Source organism: Molossus molossus, unplaced genomic scaffold (assembly GCF_014108415.1).
Source record: "Molossus molossus isolate mMolMol1 unplaced genomic scaffold, mMolMol1.p scaffold_m16_p_21, whole genome shotgun sequence".
Taxonomy (NCBI): Eukaryota; Metazoa; Chordata; class Mammalia; order Chiroptera; family Molossidae; genus Molossus; species Molossus molossus.
The window spans coordinates 33393349-33407370 of NW_023425357.1; the positions used below are offsets into that span (position 1 = coordinate 33393349).

The 14022-nt window shown below is 42.1% G+C and overlaps 1 protein-coding gene across 1 annotated transcript in view; it reads right to left on the reverse strand.

Annotated features, from left to right (window-relative positions):
* Positions 1-7187: 7187 nt before the first annotated feature.
* Positions 7188-14022, reverse strand: part of ZFHX3 (zinc finger homeobox 3) — a 183743-nt gene continuing 176908 nt past the window's right edge. The window contains exon 10 of the mRNA XM_036273950.1: positions 7188-8978. Coding sequence (XP_036129843.1) covers positions 7351-8978 — 1628 coding nt within the window. The 3' untranslated portion in view covers positions 7188-7350. The remainder of the gene's footprint in view (positions 8979-14022) is intronic.

The window sequence follows — 14022 nt, forward strand, 5'->3', positions numbered from 1 at the left end:
GGAAACATTTTGCATATAACTTATTTAATCTTCACAACAACCCTGTGACGCAGGTACCGATATCCTCATTTTACAGTGAGAAAAAGTTATGCAAAGTCGCAGTGGTGGAGGCCGAATTTGAAGCCCATGAGTCTAACTCCTGAGCCCACACTCTCAACCACTTTTCTTGAGTGTCTCTCAGGAAATAGTGTAGTGGGAAGAAGGAACACTGGACAAAGGTTAAACGCATAGTTAGTGCCTTTTCCCCTCACTCATTACCTCACTATCCTGAACACCTGGGATATATGTCATCCACTTTGCTTCTAGATCATTTTGAAAAAACAAGCAAGAATTTTACAAAATATTTTTCAAGTGTCAGGCAAATATAAGGCATAGAATGGAGTCTAAAAGACAGCAGCAATGAGTAAGGGGGCTTAGTTAGGGAAGATGAGTGTATTGAGAGTAGCAAGGCAAGGAATAATGAGTGTCCAAAAGCAGCTTTCGGTATTACAGAATATCTACTGATGCCTTTCTCTCTTTTGGTCTTAGTTGTTTCTTAGCACTCATTTCTCAAGCCAAGGGATCTTGGCCCAAGAGTGAAATCATCTGAAAAGTTTTCATTCACATATAAATAAGGGACCCATAAATTGGATTAAATAGTATCTTGTCCTGCATAGGATAAGAAATGAAGCAGTCATAAGGGATAAAGAATTTATTTTTGCACCTGTAATAATCAACAACAACAACAACAACAAAAAACTGGAGCCCTGGCTGGTTTGGCTCAGTGGTTAGAGTGTCGGCCTGCAGTCCAGAGACACCCGGGTTCAGTTCCCGCTAAGGGCTCGTACCTCGGTTGCGGTTTATCCCTGGCCCTGGTTGGGTTGTGCAGTAGGCAGCCAGCCACTCGAAGTGTCCCTTTCACGTTGATGTTTCTCTCTCTCTCCCTCTCTCTCTCCCCCTCCCATTCTATTTGAACAAAAAATGTCCTCGGGTGAGGATTAAAAAAAAAAAACCAAAAACCTGGAGAAGATAGAGGAATCACAACTATTTGGCTAAGTTGTTGTAAAAACATATAACTCTGGTTTAAAAAAGACTGAGGGAGAAAGAAAGGGAGGGAGGGAGGAAGGAAAGAAGGCAGAAGGGATGGAAGGGAAATACATACTCTTGCGGTGAAGTAAAAAGTAATGGAAAGCTGACTCTACTTTATGGCTCTGAGAGCACTAGTTTCTTTGCAAATTTTGCCATGGCCTTGGCTGGTCCACCTCCAGCAACAGTGTATAGAAACTGAGCATACACATCTGTCCTACTGTAATTAAGGCTGCAGAGCAGCAGGTGTAAACTTCTCATCCTTCAACTCAACTCTTAAACTTCTTGTGCTCTTGTAACTTAAAGTCTAAACTTGTTAAAAGTGAGATTTGGAAGGTCATTAGTCTATAACAGGAGCTAGGCTCTGCAGACATTTCTTTAAAGCAAAATTAGAAACAGTTACCTAACAACACATCAGCCATTTTAAGATGTTGCCGTTTCACATTTTCCAAGGGGGAAACACTATTAATTCCAGGGAGATTAATATCCACATGAGCATGATATTGAAGCCAGATTGGAAGACTTTTCCCTCAAGAAAAAAAGCTTTGCCAGTAACACAAAGCGTCCCTTACTCAACCTTCTCTCAACGTAATTTAGGTGCTTAGAGATTTTCTGATACAAAGGGTTCAACCACTACTAAGATTTTCTTATTTTCTTTTAAAAATGTATCTTTGGAAGAATATGAATTGTAGTCACCCTTCCTCCAAAGAGCTGAGGCGGCAAAACCTCTCTGCAAAATTAGTTCCGTTTAAAATGTTTCAGTGTGATTCTGCCAGATCCTAAAATAATTATAGCTTAGAAAGGCAGACGTGGCTTTGGGTCTGAACAATTTTTATCATACTGTACCTTTTTGTGGGGTCAGAAGAAAAATCAGTGCTGTAACTGCATGCCAAGAAAACATACTGAGATTGGAGCCATCTGCTTCTGCAGGAACACCCAAAAGAAAGGTGCAGTGCCTGGGGAAAGACCACGGTTTCATTAGGGACAGTGACACTACGTTTTTGGCATAGAAATTCAATCACTGGGCAAGGGAATCAACTATTTTGTTTTCGAGTACTTAGTAATGCTTGTGCCAATTGTAGAATTCTTTGAGGTTTTGAATTAATAGGGTCACTGCTTCTTCCTGAAAGCCTGCTGCAGGAACTAAGAAAAAGGTCTTGGTTGACAGTGGTTGTCTGAGCCAACAGAAGTGTTTCATAGCTCAACTTGGGTAGAGAAGAAGCTTGTTGGCTGAAGGCAGATGCTGCAGACCTTGCAAAGACAGCCTGCAATGCCATCCAAGCCCAGTTGCAAAAGTCTTGTAAATTATTTATCAGCTGTGGCTATAAATTAGAGATGAATGGAAGGCCTTTGGGCCTGATCTTGGATGTACTCCTTATTAATGATTTTCAGGCATAAGAGGACTGAGTATTCTCTTGTATGTAGGAATTACTAATGCTGCCACTATTTTGCAGACTGTTCTTATCTCAAATTCTGCTCTAACAGGGAGTTAGAAAAGTCCTTTGCCAAAAGGTAAATGTAGTCAATAATCCACTTAATTCAACTTACCTTTCATATCCTCCTGTCATAAACACTGGGTCCTATTACCATTTCAGAGAAGTAGAACTTACCTCTTCCCTGGCCATCAACAAAACTTTTGCTCATGGTTGTGTCAAATATCTAACATTCTTACATAAACATTTGAATTAAAATGTAAGTGCTATTAGGGTTCTCTGGGGCCCAATATTATCTAAGCTGTCATGCTTACTCTTCTCAATGAAATAAACTAGTCAGCATCATTGTTCAAACCTCTGGTACTTTAATGCGTGCCAGAGGATGGGAAATACAAGACCCCATTTCCCAAGAGCTCGTATACCTTGGAGTAAGTATCCCTGCACACCCAACTTCAAGCTACTGTTCTAATTTACACTTCATCAGTCATAAACCTTTTTTTTCTCACACATGCGCGCACACACAAAATCTGCTGACAGAGACAAGAACTTTTGCTCATATTTTTTTTAATGTATCACAATGAGCAGGAAACATACTTGATGAAATATTTTCAAAGGAGTATATTCAATTACCATCTACAATCAACTTAACTATGACAACAAAGTTTTTGTGACAAATTTTTTTTTTTTCAGTTTGAAAGTTCCATGTGGTTCTGTTTGTTAGTCTCCATGTATTTTGGTACAGTTCGAGATCAGCATTGTTACAGTAACAAAAAAAGCTAACAAGACTACATTATAGAAAAACACCAAGAACATTTTTGGTTTCACTTGCTCTATTTTTTTTTTTTTGTTTTGTTTTTTGTTTTTTTGTACATTGCAAAGGCTGTTCATATACCTCTTCACCTCAGGGTCACGTTCATTTATGCTTTCTTTCCTACCCAAACTTGCCCCCCTCCCCCCAGAGAAAGTAAACAAACAAACAAAAAACTAGTCAAAGCTTTGTTTCACAGTGGGCAGTATCTCAGCGCCAACAAACAACCAACTCAATTTATGCTTCTATTTAAAATGTTTTAATTTAATTTATTATTTAAAAAAAATATATGTCCATGAACATCAAGTGCACTGGCTTGGGTTACTGCCTCTCTCTCTCCTGCAACTTCCTGCCATGCCTGATAAACTCAGGGTTAAACACATGCCGTCTGTTTTACTTTGTTTTCAATCCTGTAAAACTTTGGCCACATTCATCTCTTTAAATAGCTTTTAATTAAAAAAACACTTTCTAGATTTATTAAACTTTTCATGTGTGTGTGTTTCCTTCTTAAGTTCCTTTTTGGAAGGATGGATGAAATAACTCCCATCCTGTGGGTCAGTGGTGCTATGAGACTTGAGTGATGTCTAGCACCAACCCACACTGTGGAGTATTTGGAAAAAAACAACAACCAACCAACCCAAACATGAAGTGTGAATGGACGTAAAGAATTAATTTAAGAAATGAGTAGAGATATCCTATTCAGCTACCTACTATGCAGCAGACAGGAGTAAATTCTCTGAGGGAGACCAACCTAAACAGTTGAGCATTGTAGTGAATTCGTGCTTTGTAAATGATGCCGGTCACAGCCAGATGTTAGCCCACAAACATCTTAAGTTCATGTTCAACCCCTAATTTTCACCATCATTGACTGCTTTGCTCCTTCTGGGTTAATGTTGAGAATTATTATTTTCTTTTTCGAATGAACGTATACGTGGGCAGTAGAGCTGTAGAGGAAAGCATTAAGTGTGCAACCCATTCCAGGTTGAAACAATCACATCACCCCTCTGAGGAGCACTGGTCAGTGGAAGCATGATTACTTAGGCAATCTACCCAACCAACCATCTTGCTGTTGCCAAATACACCCACAGGTCAAGGCATGGCATAACAAAACACTGAGAGACACTCTGCCTCACAGAGGGAGGATGGCATAGTAGCTGAGAGAGAGAGATGGAGGAAGAAGAGAGGAAAGAAAGAAGAATCATGGGGTGGGGGTGGTAAAATTATAAGGAAATGAACTTAAAGTTGAGAGGGGTGGGAAAGGGATAGAAATTGCACTATTACCAAGCAATATCATTTTTTAAAACAAAGTTTACAGAAAAGACCAAGCAGAATTTGACAGGTAAAGCTAGTGTTAAATTGTTAATTGGTATCACATAAGGAACCAAAAACAAACAATTTTTTTTCTATATGATACAGACACAGAGTAACATACAACAGTTAAATGGCAAAAAATATATATATATTTCATAGAGTTACAAACAAGATAAAAATAATGGAAAACAAAAAACTGTACAACTTTAAAATTTAAAAATGTTCATCTCAAACACAGGGAGAAATACAAGAATTCTTGTTAAAAGAAAATAGCTTGTTAAAACAGCAAATGTTTTGCGTACTTGTTTTTGACACCTTATGCTACAACTGGATACTGGTATGAATAGTTAGATGGTATTCTTTAGTATTTCTACTTAAAAAAATTAAAAAAGGAATTTGCACTGTGCATCAGCCTAGTTAGAAATATGTACAACAGTTCAGGATCTACTCTTTCATTAAACTGAAAACAAATTCATAAAAAATAAAATAGTCCCGGCTAAAAAAGAAGAGAAAAAAAGAAAAAATGAAATCCATTTTCAGATCTTGGAATGCTCCAGTCTTTTGCAAAGTTGATGAGTGGCTTCAGCACTGGGGAAAGAAGCCTGAAAGGTGACCAATGGAACCTGTATTCACAGTCTTCAAAGTTCCCTTTTGAAACATAAGGAAGATAATGAAGGGGAGAAGGATTTCACACTTTCGGGGCAAGGGGAGATTGTTTCTGTCGATGTTTGGCTATGAAAGTTAAACAGCAAAGCATCTATTTTGTCTCCAAAATCTACATTATAGCAGCACAAAGTTTTTCTTTCAAAGTTCAGACCATTTATTTTTTAGATGAGAAATGGTGTATGATGCATTGTGTTGTATGTTACAGGAATATGGATATTAACATAAAAACAAGTGCCTCATTCTTTTTGCTCTCAGTACATTGCTATCTGCTTCTTTGTTGGCTGTGCTCTGGATCACTCGCCGCTCAGACTGCCTAACACAAGGACAAAACTTTGAAGTAAAAAATGTGTCTTTTGGTTTATGGAATTGTCATTAACAGTTGCCTCTCTGCTTGCAGAAGAAGCACATAACAACCTGGGAATCTTTTGTTTTACTCTTTCTTTTATTAAAGTAAGTCTTGTTTGTTTAAATCAGAAACAAATTCTCAAGTAACAAGAACCCTTTCCCTTTTTTCTGCATCAGCAGTGAAAGGGTGTGTCTTTGGATTTTATTTAAAGCATGAAATTTCTTTTTCTGAGAGAGGAAAGAAAACAAAACCAAAACCCTAACCAAAAACTTTTTTAGAAAAGAAAAGCACACAATCCAATTACACAAATTGAAACAAATGCTTTAGCTTAGGAAGAGAATATTTGAAGCATCTACCAAACAAAGGGGAAAAAAATGGGGTGAAAAGAAAACCCAAAGGAAGGATAAATAAAAAAATAAATGCACAAAGCTAACAGACATAGGTAACTAGAATTATATGCCTTTAAAAAGTTTCAACTCCCCAACCAAAAATAATCTGTGAGGATCCTAATGACCCCTAGAACCCTTTGAAATTCTTTCTTTAGTTTTATAAAATAATTCTGCAGCTACCCTCGAAGAAATGAAGGCAGCTACTTTAAGTGGGAGATTATAGGATGGGAGGTAGGAGGAGGAAAGAGAAAGTGGAATTAAGGGACAAAGGGGAGAAAAGCTTAGGCGAATCAACGGATTGCAATCTATCTGCTAGGAATGAACAAGACAACATCAAATGAGGAGCTGTCAGCTGGACCATACAAAAAGCTAAATGTACACAAAAGGTTTTTCTTTTTTTTTTTTTTCCTTTTAAATCTACCATACTGCTTCAGTTCATTTCCAATGCAACAATCTACTCAACACCAAAAATGGTCATATCTATCATAAATACAGAAAGTCAGTTTTTAAAACTTATTATTTTAAGCTACGAGTCCTCAACACTCTTTGTGTGTGGGTTATTTTTTTCTTTTCTGAAAGTGGGAGTGCTTAATTTTTCACCTTGAAATTGGCTTCAGTAGAAAAACTATCCTTAAAATCCCCAGAAAGCTAAAGCAATTCACATTGTTTTTCTCGAATACTTTCTGCCCGTTTTTAAATTAAGAAACAAAGAATTTTTCTGGAACAAAAATGAAAAAAGAAAACCGAAAAAAATATATATATAAAACAATGATTCTGAAAACAGAACAAAGTGTGAGCGATTGACCTGAGAATAAAAAGACATTACATTTCTTTTTTTCTTTTAGCAAGCCATTGGTATCTGAATGCTAAGATAGCAAGAAATTTAAAACTGGAACAAGGTGGACTGCTTTCCCATACAGTGCATGCCGGGTTCCTCTGTGCTATCAACGTGGGGCATTTATTGAAAAGGGGCAAATATACAAGGGGTTTAAGCTCCAAAGACATCAGGGAGGCCCTGTGGACTTCTGTTTCCCAGATCAATAGTACCTTCAAAAGGACACAATGTAACAGGGTTAAGGGGTGTGTTATTTATATATATATATGTATATGAATATATATATATATATAAAGAAAAAAGAAAAGACAAGAATGTAAAATCACCGGCATAGATAGGTATATGGGAAAACAACCCACGCTTTTTCTTTTTTTTCTTTCTTTTTTTTTTTTTTTTTGGTTAGAAGCTTTGGAATTGCAGTTAGTCTATTTTTGAAATTGGTTTGTTATTAATTTTTTTATTTAAATTTATTTGTTTGTATGGTTCATCTTCAAAGCTTACAATCTGAAGGTGTCCGTTCCTACACTGGTCAGACCACTGTCCTTGGGGCAGCTGGGGTCTTTGGGACCCTCCACCGGGCTCGCCGGTCCGTCGGACTTTTGGCTGAGATCCGTGTCAGACTCCTCCGAATAGTCGTCTGTTGGCATCGAGGGCTGAACCCCTGAGGTGCTGCATGAACTTGAGGTAACCGTTGAAGATGAGGAGAGAGGAGGAAAAGAAGGGGGCTTCGGGGCCGAAGCCCGGGAGACCACTTGCGGCCAAGACTTCCTGGAGGCGTGGGGGGAAGCGGAGGACGAGGGGGCGGCCGACGGGGGAGGGGGGCTGTCGTTTGAGTGAGCGGCAGACTGCGAGGTAGATGCGGTGCTAGGATCGGGGAAGCAGGCAGAGTGAGGTAATAAACTAGGGTGCTCTTTGGCGTTTCTTGCTGCTCTCGTGATTGTTCTGTGTTTGTGCAAGGCCGACTCGAGATGTTGACTCAGAGCTTCCTCCCCACAGAGCGCGCTCTCGCACGCCAGGCAGTGGTACGAGCCGCCGCCGCCGCCGCCGCCGCCGCCGCCGCCGCCGCCCGTGGGGACGTGAAGCACCATCTCTTGCAGGTTCACCACAGACTGGCCGAAGAAGCAGAGGGACTTCAGGTGGCTCCTCGCCGCCTCCTCGTCACCGAAGCCCGCCTGGCACTTGCGGCAGACCAACTTGTACTGCACCTTTGGAACAATGAAGGGGTCGTAGAGGGAGTCCGCACTTTTGCTTTCTGCTTCTGGCTCTTCGGGGGGGTTCGGCAGGAGGGGGGACACCTCACGGGGTGCGTTTTTCTGCTCTTCTGGTTTGGGGGATTCTTTGGCAGGGTCTTTGTCTGGGGAAGCAGCCCCAGGGGGGACTGGGGTTTGGCTTGCTTTGGGCTGCTGCTGCACTTTTTGCTGCTGCATTTGCCGCTGCTGCTGCTGCTGAATCGCCTCCTGCAGACTCTGCTGGTATTGCTGGTACTGCTGCAGTAGGGAGCCCGGGGACAGCCCCATCAGGGCCTGAGACAGCGCAGGGCTGTAGGGGAACAGGCCTTCCATGCCATACATAGGCTGCAGGTACCCGCTCTGCAGGGTGCCAGGGATCTGGGGGGCATAATAAGGAGAGAAGCCTGGTACAAAGTAAGGAAGGAACTGGCTCGTGAGCAATGCTGTGGGGTCCGAAGTCAAGGCTGCCTGCAGGGCCTGCAGCTGTGCAGGGTCCACTGCATACTCCATGGTGGGCAGCGGGGCAGAGATTGTGGCTGTGGCTGCCGTGGTGGCTTCTCCTTTCTCCTTTTTGGGGACAGGCAGGGCTTCCCCTTTCCCTTTGTGTGCCTTTTCCTTCTCCTTTACCTTCTCACTGTCTTTGTCCTTGCGTTGCTGTTGCTGTTGCGGGAGCTGTGGCGCAGGTGGCGGTTGGACTGCTGGCGGTGGCTGAACCTGTGGCTGCTGCTGGAGTTGGGGGTGTTGCTGAGGAGCCATCGCCATGGTGGCTTGTGCTGGGGTTGGGGAGCTCAGCGATGCTGAGGATGGTTTATTTGGTAATCCAGATGTGGGGAGGCCAGGGGAAGGAACTGTTGTGCTGGGCAGACCCATCAAATTCGGTTTTGGAGATGTTAAAGCTAAAAAGAATGGAGACAGAGAAATCACATTTCAGCTGAAGCTCAAGATGTTTGACCTGTGTCATGGGCACAAAGTCTCAAGGTTTAAACTTGAAGGATCCTCTCAAAACCAACGTTTTCAACAGAGGTGTTGGCTAGGCTCAGGGTTGGAGAGGCTTTTTTCGAATCAAGACCAAGTCCTGGGTCAGCTCCCCACACAGCCAAACACCTTCCTGCCCAATGTGCCACACCTACCCCACTAGTTCATATTTTCTTTGCCAAGCTCCCACCTACTGTTCATTCCACCCAAGGCAGTTAGTCTGGAGGCCCACAAACTAGTTTCCAACTGGGACCAAAGGCCTTAATCAAAGCTTCACAGAAATACTACAGACAAGAGGTCTCATCACAAGTTGTCTAGAGGAGACAGGCAACAGGAGAAGAGAGCAAAGGAAAGTAAGAAACCTGGCCAAACCCCAAGACCATGTGAACAAACTATAGGCTATACACATGCACTTCTGTGCTGCAGCTGAATGGACATGTTAAGAAGAAGAATGGGAAGAAATAAAAACAATCCAGGGAAAAGTTGAGTCAGCTGATCTGCTTTAACAAATCTGTTGAGAAATGAAACCATCTAGGAATAGGATTCTGTAGTCCTCTAGAGAAATGAACATTTTCTACTCCTTCCCCTGTTTGAATGACATACAGTAGGGCTAGGGCTGTAGATGGTTGAAAAAATAGCCACAGGAAGAGGAAAAAACATGTCAGAAATGGGAACAGCCCAAAGTGCTGCCACCATCAATTCCTAAGAATGCAACCTACATCAGGCACCACTGCTTATGGGTGGCAGAGATCTCTGACCATGTCACTAGACCAACTTGGGGTACAGCCTTACTCAATCACATGAAGGCCTGATCTACTGTTTCCTGTAAAGCTTCCACTCAGCCCAAAGCCTAATAACCTCCCTAACCCATACCTATCTTCTGGTTTGAGTCTTTGTACCAGGGTTATGGAAATGATGCTGCTGGTACGGGTTATCCCCGCTTTTCAATAGTTTACTTTATGCCACTCTGCTTTTAGGAAAGACCTACATTAATATCTGTTTTCGCTAACTGAGAAAAATACAAAAATGACTTTTGCACTTCTACAAAAAAAGGCAAAAAATAAAAACAGTGTTCAGCATTTGCTCTGCAGTGAGTCGCTACAAAGGCAGTGTGCACCCTGAACAGCGAGTGACACTGCCACACTCCTTCCCTAGGAACTACGCTCAGCATCACGTGCCATAGCTTTAAACTGTTTCTATGAGCATCTGTGCTTTACCTTGATTTATTTTGTGCATTCATTAGCAAGATGTGTCCTAAGGTGACTGCTTCTTTGCTTTACACCATTTTGGCTTAAGAAAGGTTTCATAGGAACACTCTCCTTTCAGATAGTGAGGCAAACCTGTGTATCAAACTATAGGTTTGTAAAGACTATCAAGGTGGTGGAGAAGGCGGAGGAGATAGGATGTGCTGGGTGATGACATGCTGAGAAAAGACAAGAATTGAGAAGAGTTCATAGGCAGCAACCTTCAGATCATCTTTATAGTTGTCACACCCATTAAACCATACAGTGTATAGCCCCTTCACTCGAGAGAGCACCAAAATGTAAAATGAAAAAACGCTACGGCCCCTTACCACTTATATAAGGACCACCTTCTGCCAGAAAGCTGTGGTAGGGGGTTCCATAACCTGACACTGTCCTCATGAGGAAAAAAAAACACTCTGAGCCCAGACCTGGGTAAAGACCACGTTGCCTTCCAGCTACAGTGGTACAGTGTTTACTGGGCTATTACACTGCATTTGAAAATACTCAAATTTCAGATGAAGAGAAAGTTGTCTCAAGTTGCCAATCCCAGAAAATCACCTGTTAATGTTTGGGTAGCCAAGGAGGATGCTTCCCTTAGTATCACACAGGATCATTAATGTACTCTTCCAAAACAGCAGAAGGGGACCACTAAGATTAAGACAGCCAATTTCCTCAATGCACATAAGGGGCTGAAACCACAGAAAAGAAGTCTGACTCAGAAAAACTCAGTAAAGGCTCATTAGTTAAACTGGCACAAATGAGGCTGAAACAGAATGGGTTATGAATTCTAAACTTGGGACATGGCTCTTTCCCTCTAGACCAGTGGTTCTCAACCTTCCTGATGCCACGATCCTTTAATACAGTTCCTCATGTTGTGGTGGCCCCCAACCATTAAATTATTTTTGTTGCTACTTCATAACTGTAATTTTGCTACTGTTATGTCTTAGGCGACCCCTGTGAAAGGGTCATTCGACTCTCAAAGGAGTTGCGACCCACAGGTTGAGAACCACTGCTCTAGGCAAAAGGCCTGATCCAAGATTTAGGTCAGAACCAGAGACAAACGGAAGGGTAAGAAAGGAACGCCTAGATCAGAGGTGGGAAACCGTTTTTCTGTCAAAGACCATTTGGATATTTATAACATCATTCACAGGCCATACAAAATTACCAACGTATGCGCTGGCCAAGTTGGCTCAGCAGCTGGAGCGCTGGTCCATGGACCAGAGAGTCCTGGGTTTGGTTCCTGCTAAGGGCACGTACCTCAGTTGCAGTTTGTCCCTGGTTGGGGTTGTGTGGGTGGCAACCACTCAGTGTGTCTCTCTCAAATTGATGTTTCTCTCTTTCTCCCCCTCCCACTCTATCTGAAGATAAATGCAAAAATGTCCTTGGTTGAGGATAAAACAAAATTATCAATGTAAAAATGAGCCTGCTTGCCTTGGCTGGTTTGATTCAGCGGTTGGAGCATCGGCCCATGGTTCCGATGCTGATCAAGGGCATGTACCTGGGTTGCAGGTTTGATCACCAGCCCTGGTTGGGGTTATACAGGAGGCAACCAATCAATGGGTCGTTCTCATGTTGATATTTCTCTTTCTCTCTCCTCCTCACCTTCCCTCTCTTCCATTCTCTAGAAATCAATGAAAAAATATCCTTGCGTGAGGATTAACAACAACAAAAAATTAGCCTGCTATATTTGGTCAGGCTAATTTGGTGAGGTGTATGATGTTAGCTGGTATTGATTTTGCATGGCCCATGGGCCAGATGTTCCCCACCCCTGGTCTAGATACTTCCCCATCTCTATAACATCAGGTTTTCAGAAGAAAGATCCAGGTCAGAAGGCTTTAAACTGACTTTCTGTATCTTGAACTGACAGTCTACATAAGAGATTCAGAATTTTAAGAAATGGTTATTGAACCCATGCTATTTACAATTTATGCACCAGCCACAGTCAATACAGAATATATACTCAGTATATTCTCATAATTCTGTGGCCTTGGTTTTCTCATCTGTAAGATAAGAACCCAACAAGGCACTTCATCCCCTGAGACCTAGGCATGCACCTCTGGAATCAGACTGATACAATACGGGTTATGACTGACACACATCTGCCATGTGATCTTGGGCCCATTTGCTGACTGCTTGGGATGTCAGCTTTCCACAGTAAACAGCTGTAGGAATTTATATGAAAGATCACTTAGAAAGAGCTTACTTTTGGCCCTGACATATTAAACAGAGATTTCTTCCCTCCCATTCCAGATCCAGTGCTCCTCTGAGCTTTGGTACAGTGAGGAGGTGGTTACTGGGGCATACCTGGCTGCCTTGAATAATTACGAGCTTATCTTTTTATCTGGACTCCACTCTAAGTGGTCAGAACCTGAGTAGCACTAAACATATACCTGTTGACTGACTGGCTCATATTGGGTGTTGTGGAAGGAGCACATAGCACTGGGAGCCCGGAGGCCTGGGTGGGAGCTCTGGCTCCTACCCTAGCTTGCTGAATGGTCTTGACCTCTCTGGGCCTCAGTTTTCTCATCTGTAAAACAAGGGGAATAGATCAGACATTCTGATTCTAATTTTTTCACATTATGAATGTTGGGCCTTCCCAAGCCCCTCTGCCAAGGTCCTGGGCTGCAAGGGTAATTCAGTGTCTGGCCACTTTCATAGTTTGTTTCCTGGCTTATGTCTAGCTGGTTGAACATCATTCTGTGACATAAACTTGCCAACACATATAAGCAATGACTTCTATATCTTAATGCTTCTTTTTTATTCTTCTCTTTGGGCAAGAAACTGGGACCAGGAATGAGGTAGTCTCATGTTCTATAAAACACTGCCAAAACTGTAAAACTTGGGTTTAATTTAACCAGGACTGCTCTGTGAAGTAGCAGAACAGCTTCAACCCCTGGTAGCGGACATGTTTTGAAGGCAAGGAGGCACTTGGAGGGTCTACTCTGGTGAGTGTACACTAGTCAATGCAGGCCATGGGGGGACTAGCTGACTTGTACCTAAGTCTCACAGGATCATGAAGGTGAAGGTCCAATTTAGGAAAGACAAGAGAAGATGGGTAAAGGCAGAGAAACAAGAGAGGTACACAGGAAGAACTGTGAGACTCCCCATTAAGTGGAAAAATAAGAGTACCAAGTATATGACTCTGAATAGGGGGGAGGCAAGAAGGGAAAATGGGCAAAAGAAAATGCTGCAGTGATTGAATACCTCCAAAAAAATGACCATTAACAGTTTTTGTCTGTCTGGAGTACTAACACATCAAAATTCAAAAACACACTGCCCAATACAAGATTCCTGGTCAGTGCATTCAAGTACAAAGATAGTCTCATTGGAAACTAATATAGTCACTGTTGTTCTGGCTAGAAGAAGACACCTGATAACAGCTCTGCCAGAGTAGCTCTCTAAAAAGCAGGGCAGGGACCACAGGAAAGAGCAAAGAGTTGGTTTAAATTTTCTTGAACAAGTTTTCACAGGGCATAATCCAGAACCAGCTGGATATTCAAATGTCTTATATTTTCAACAAATATCCAGAAGGGATCAGGATTTCCACAAACACTGAATGGAAGAGTCTACGATAGAAGCTTCTTCCTTAGAAATACCCCAGGATCTAATATGCCAAGACTCCCAAAAGTTCTTCCCTATAGCACACACCCTGGTTATGCTGTTGAACACAGGGTACAAGAATGGTTTCAGAGGAGACCAATCCAACCAGCAGATACCATCC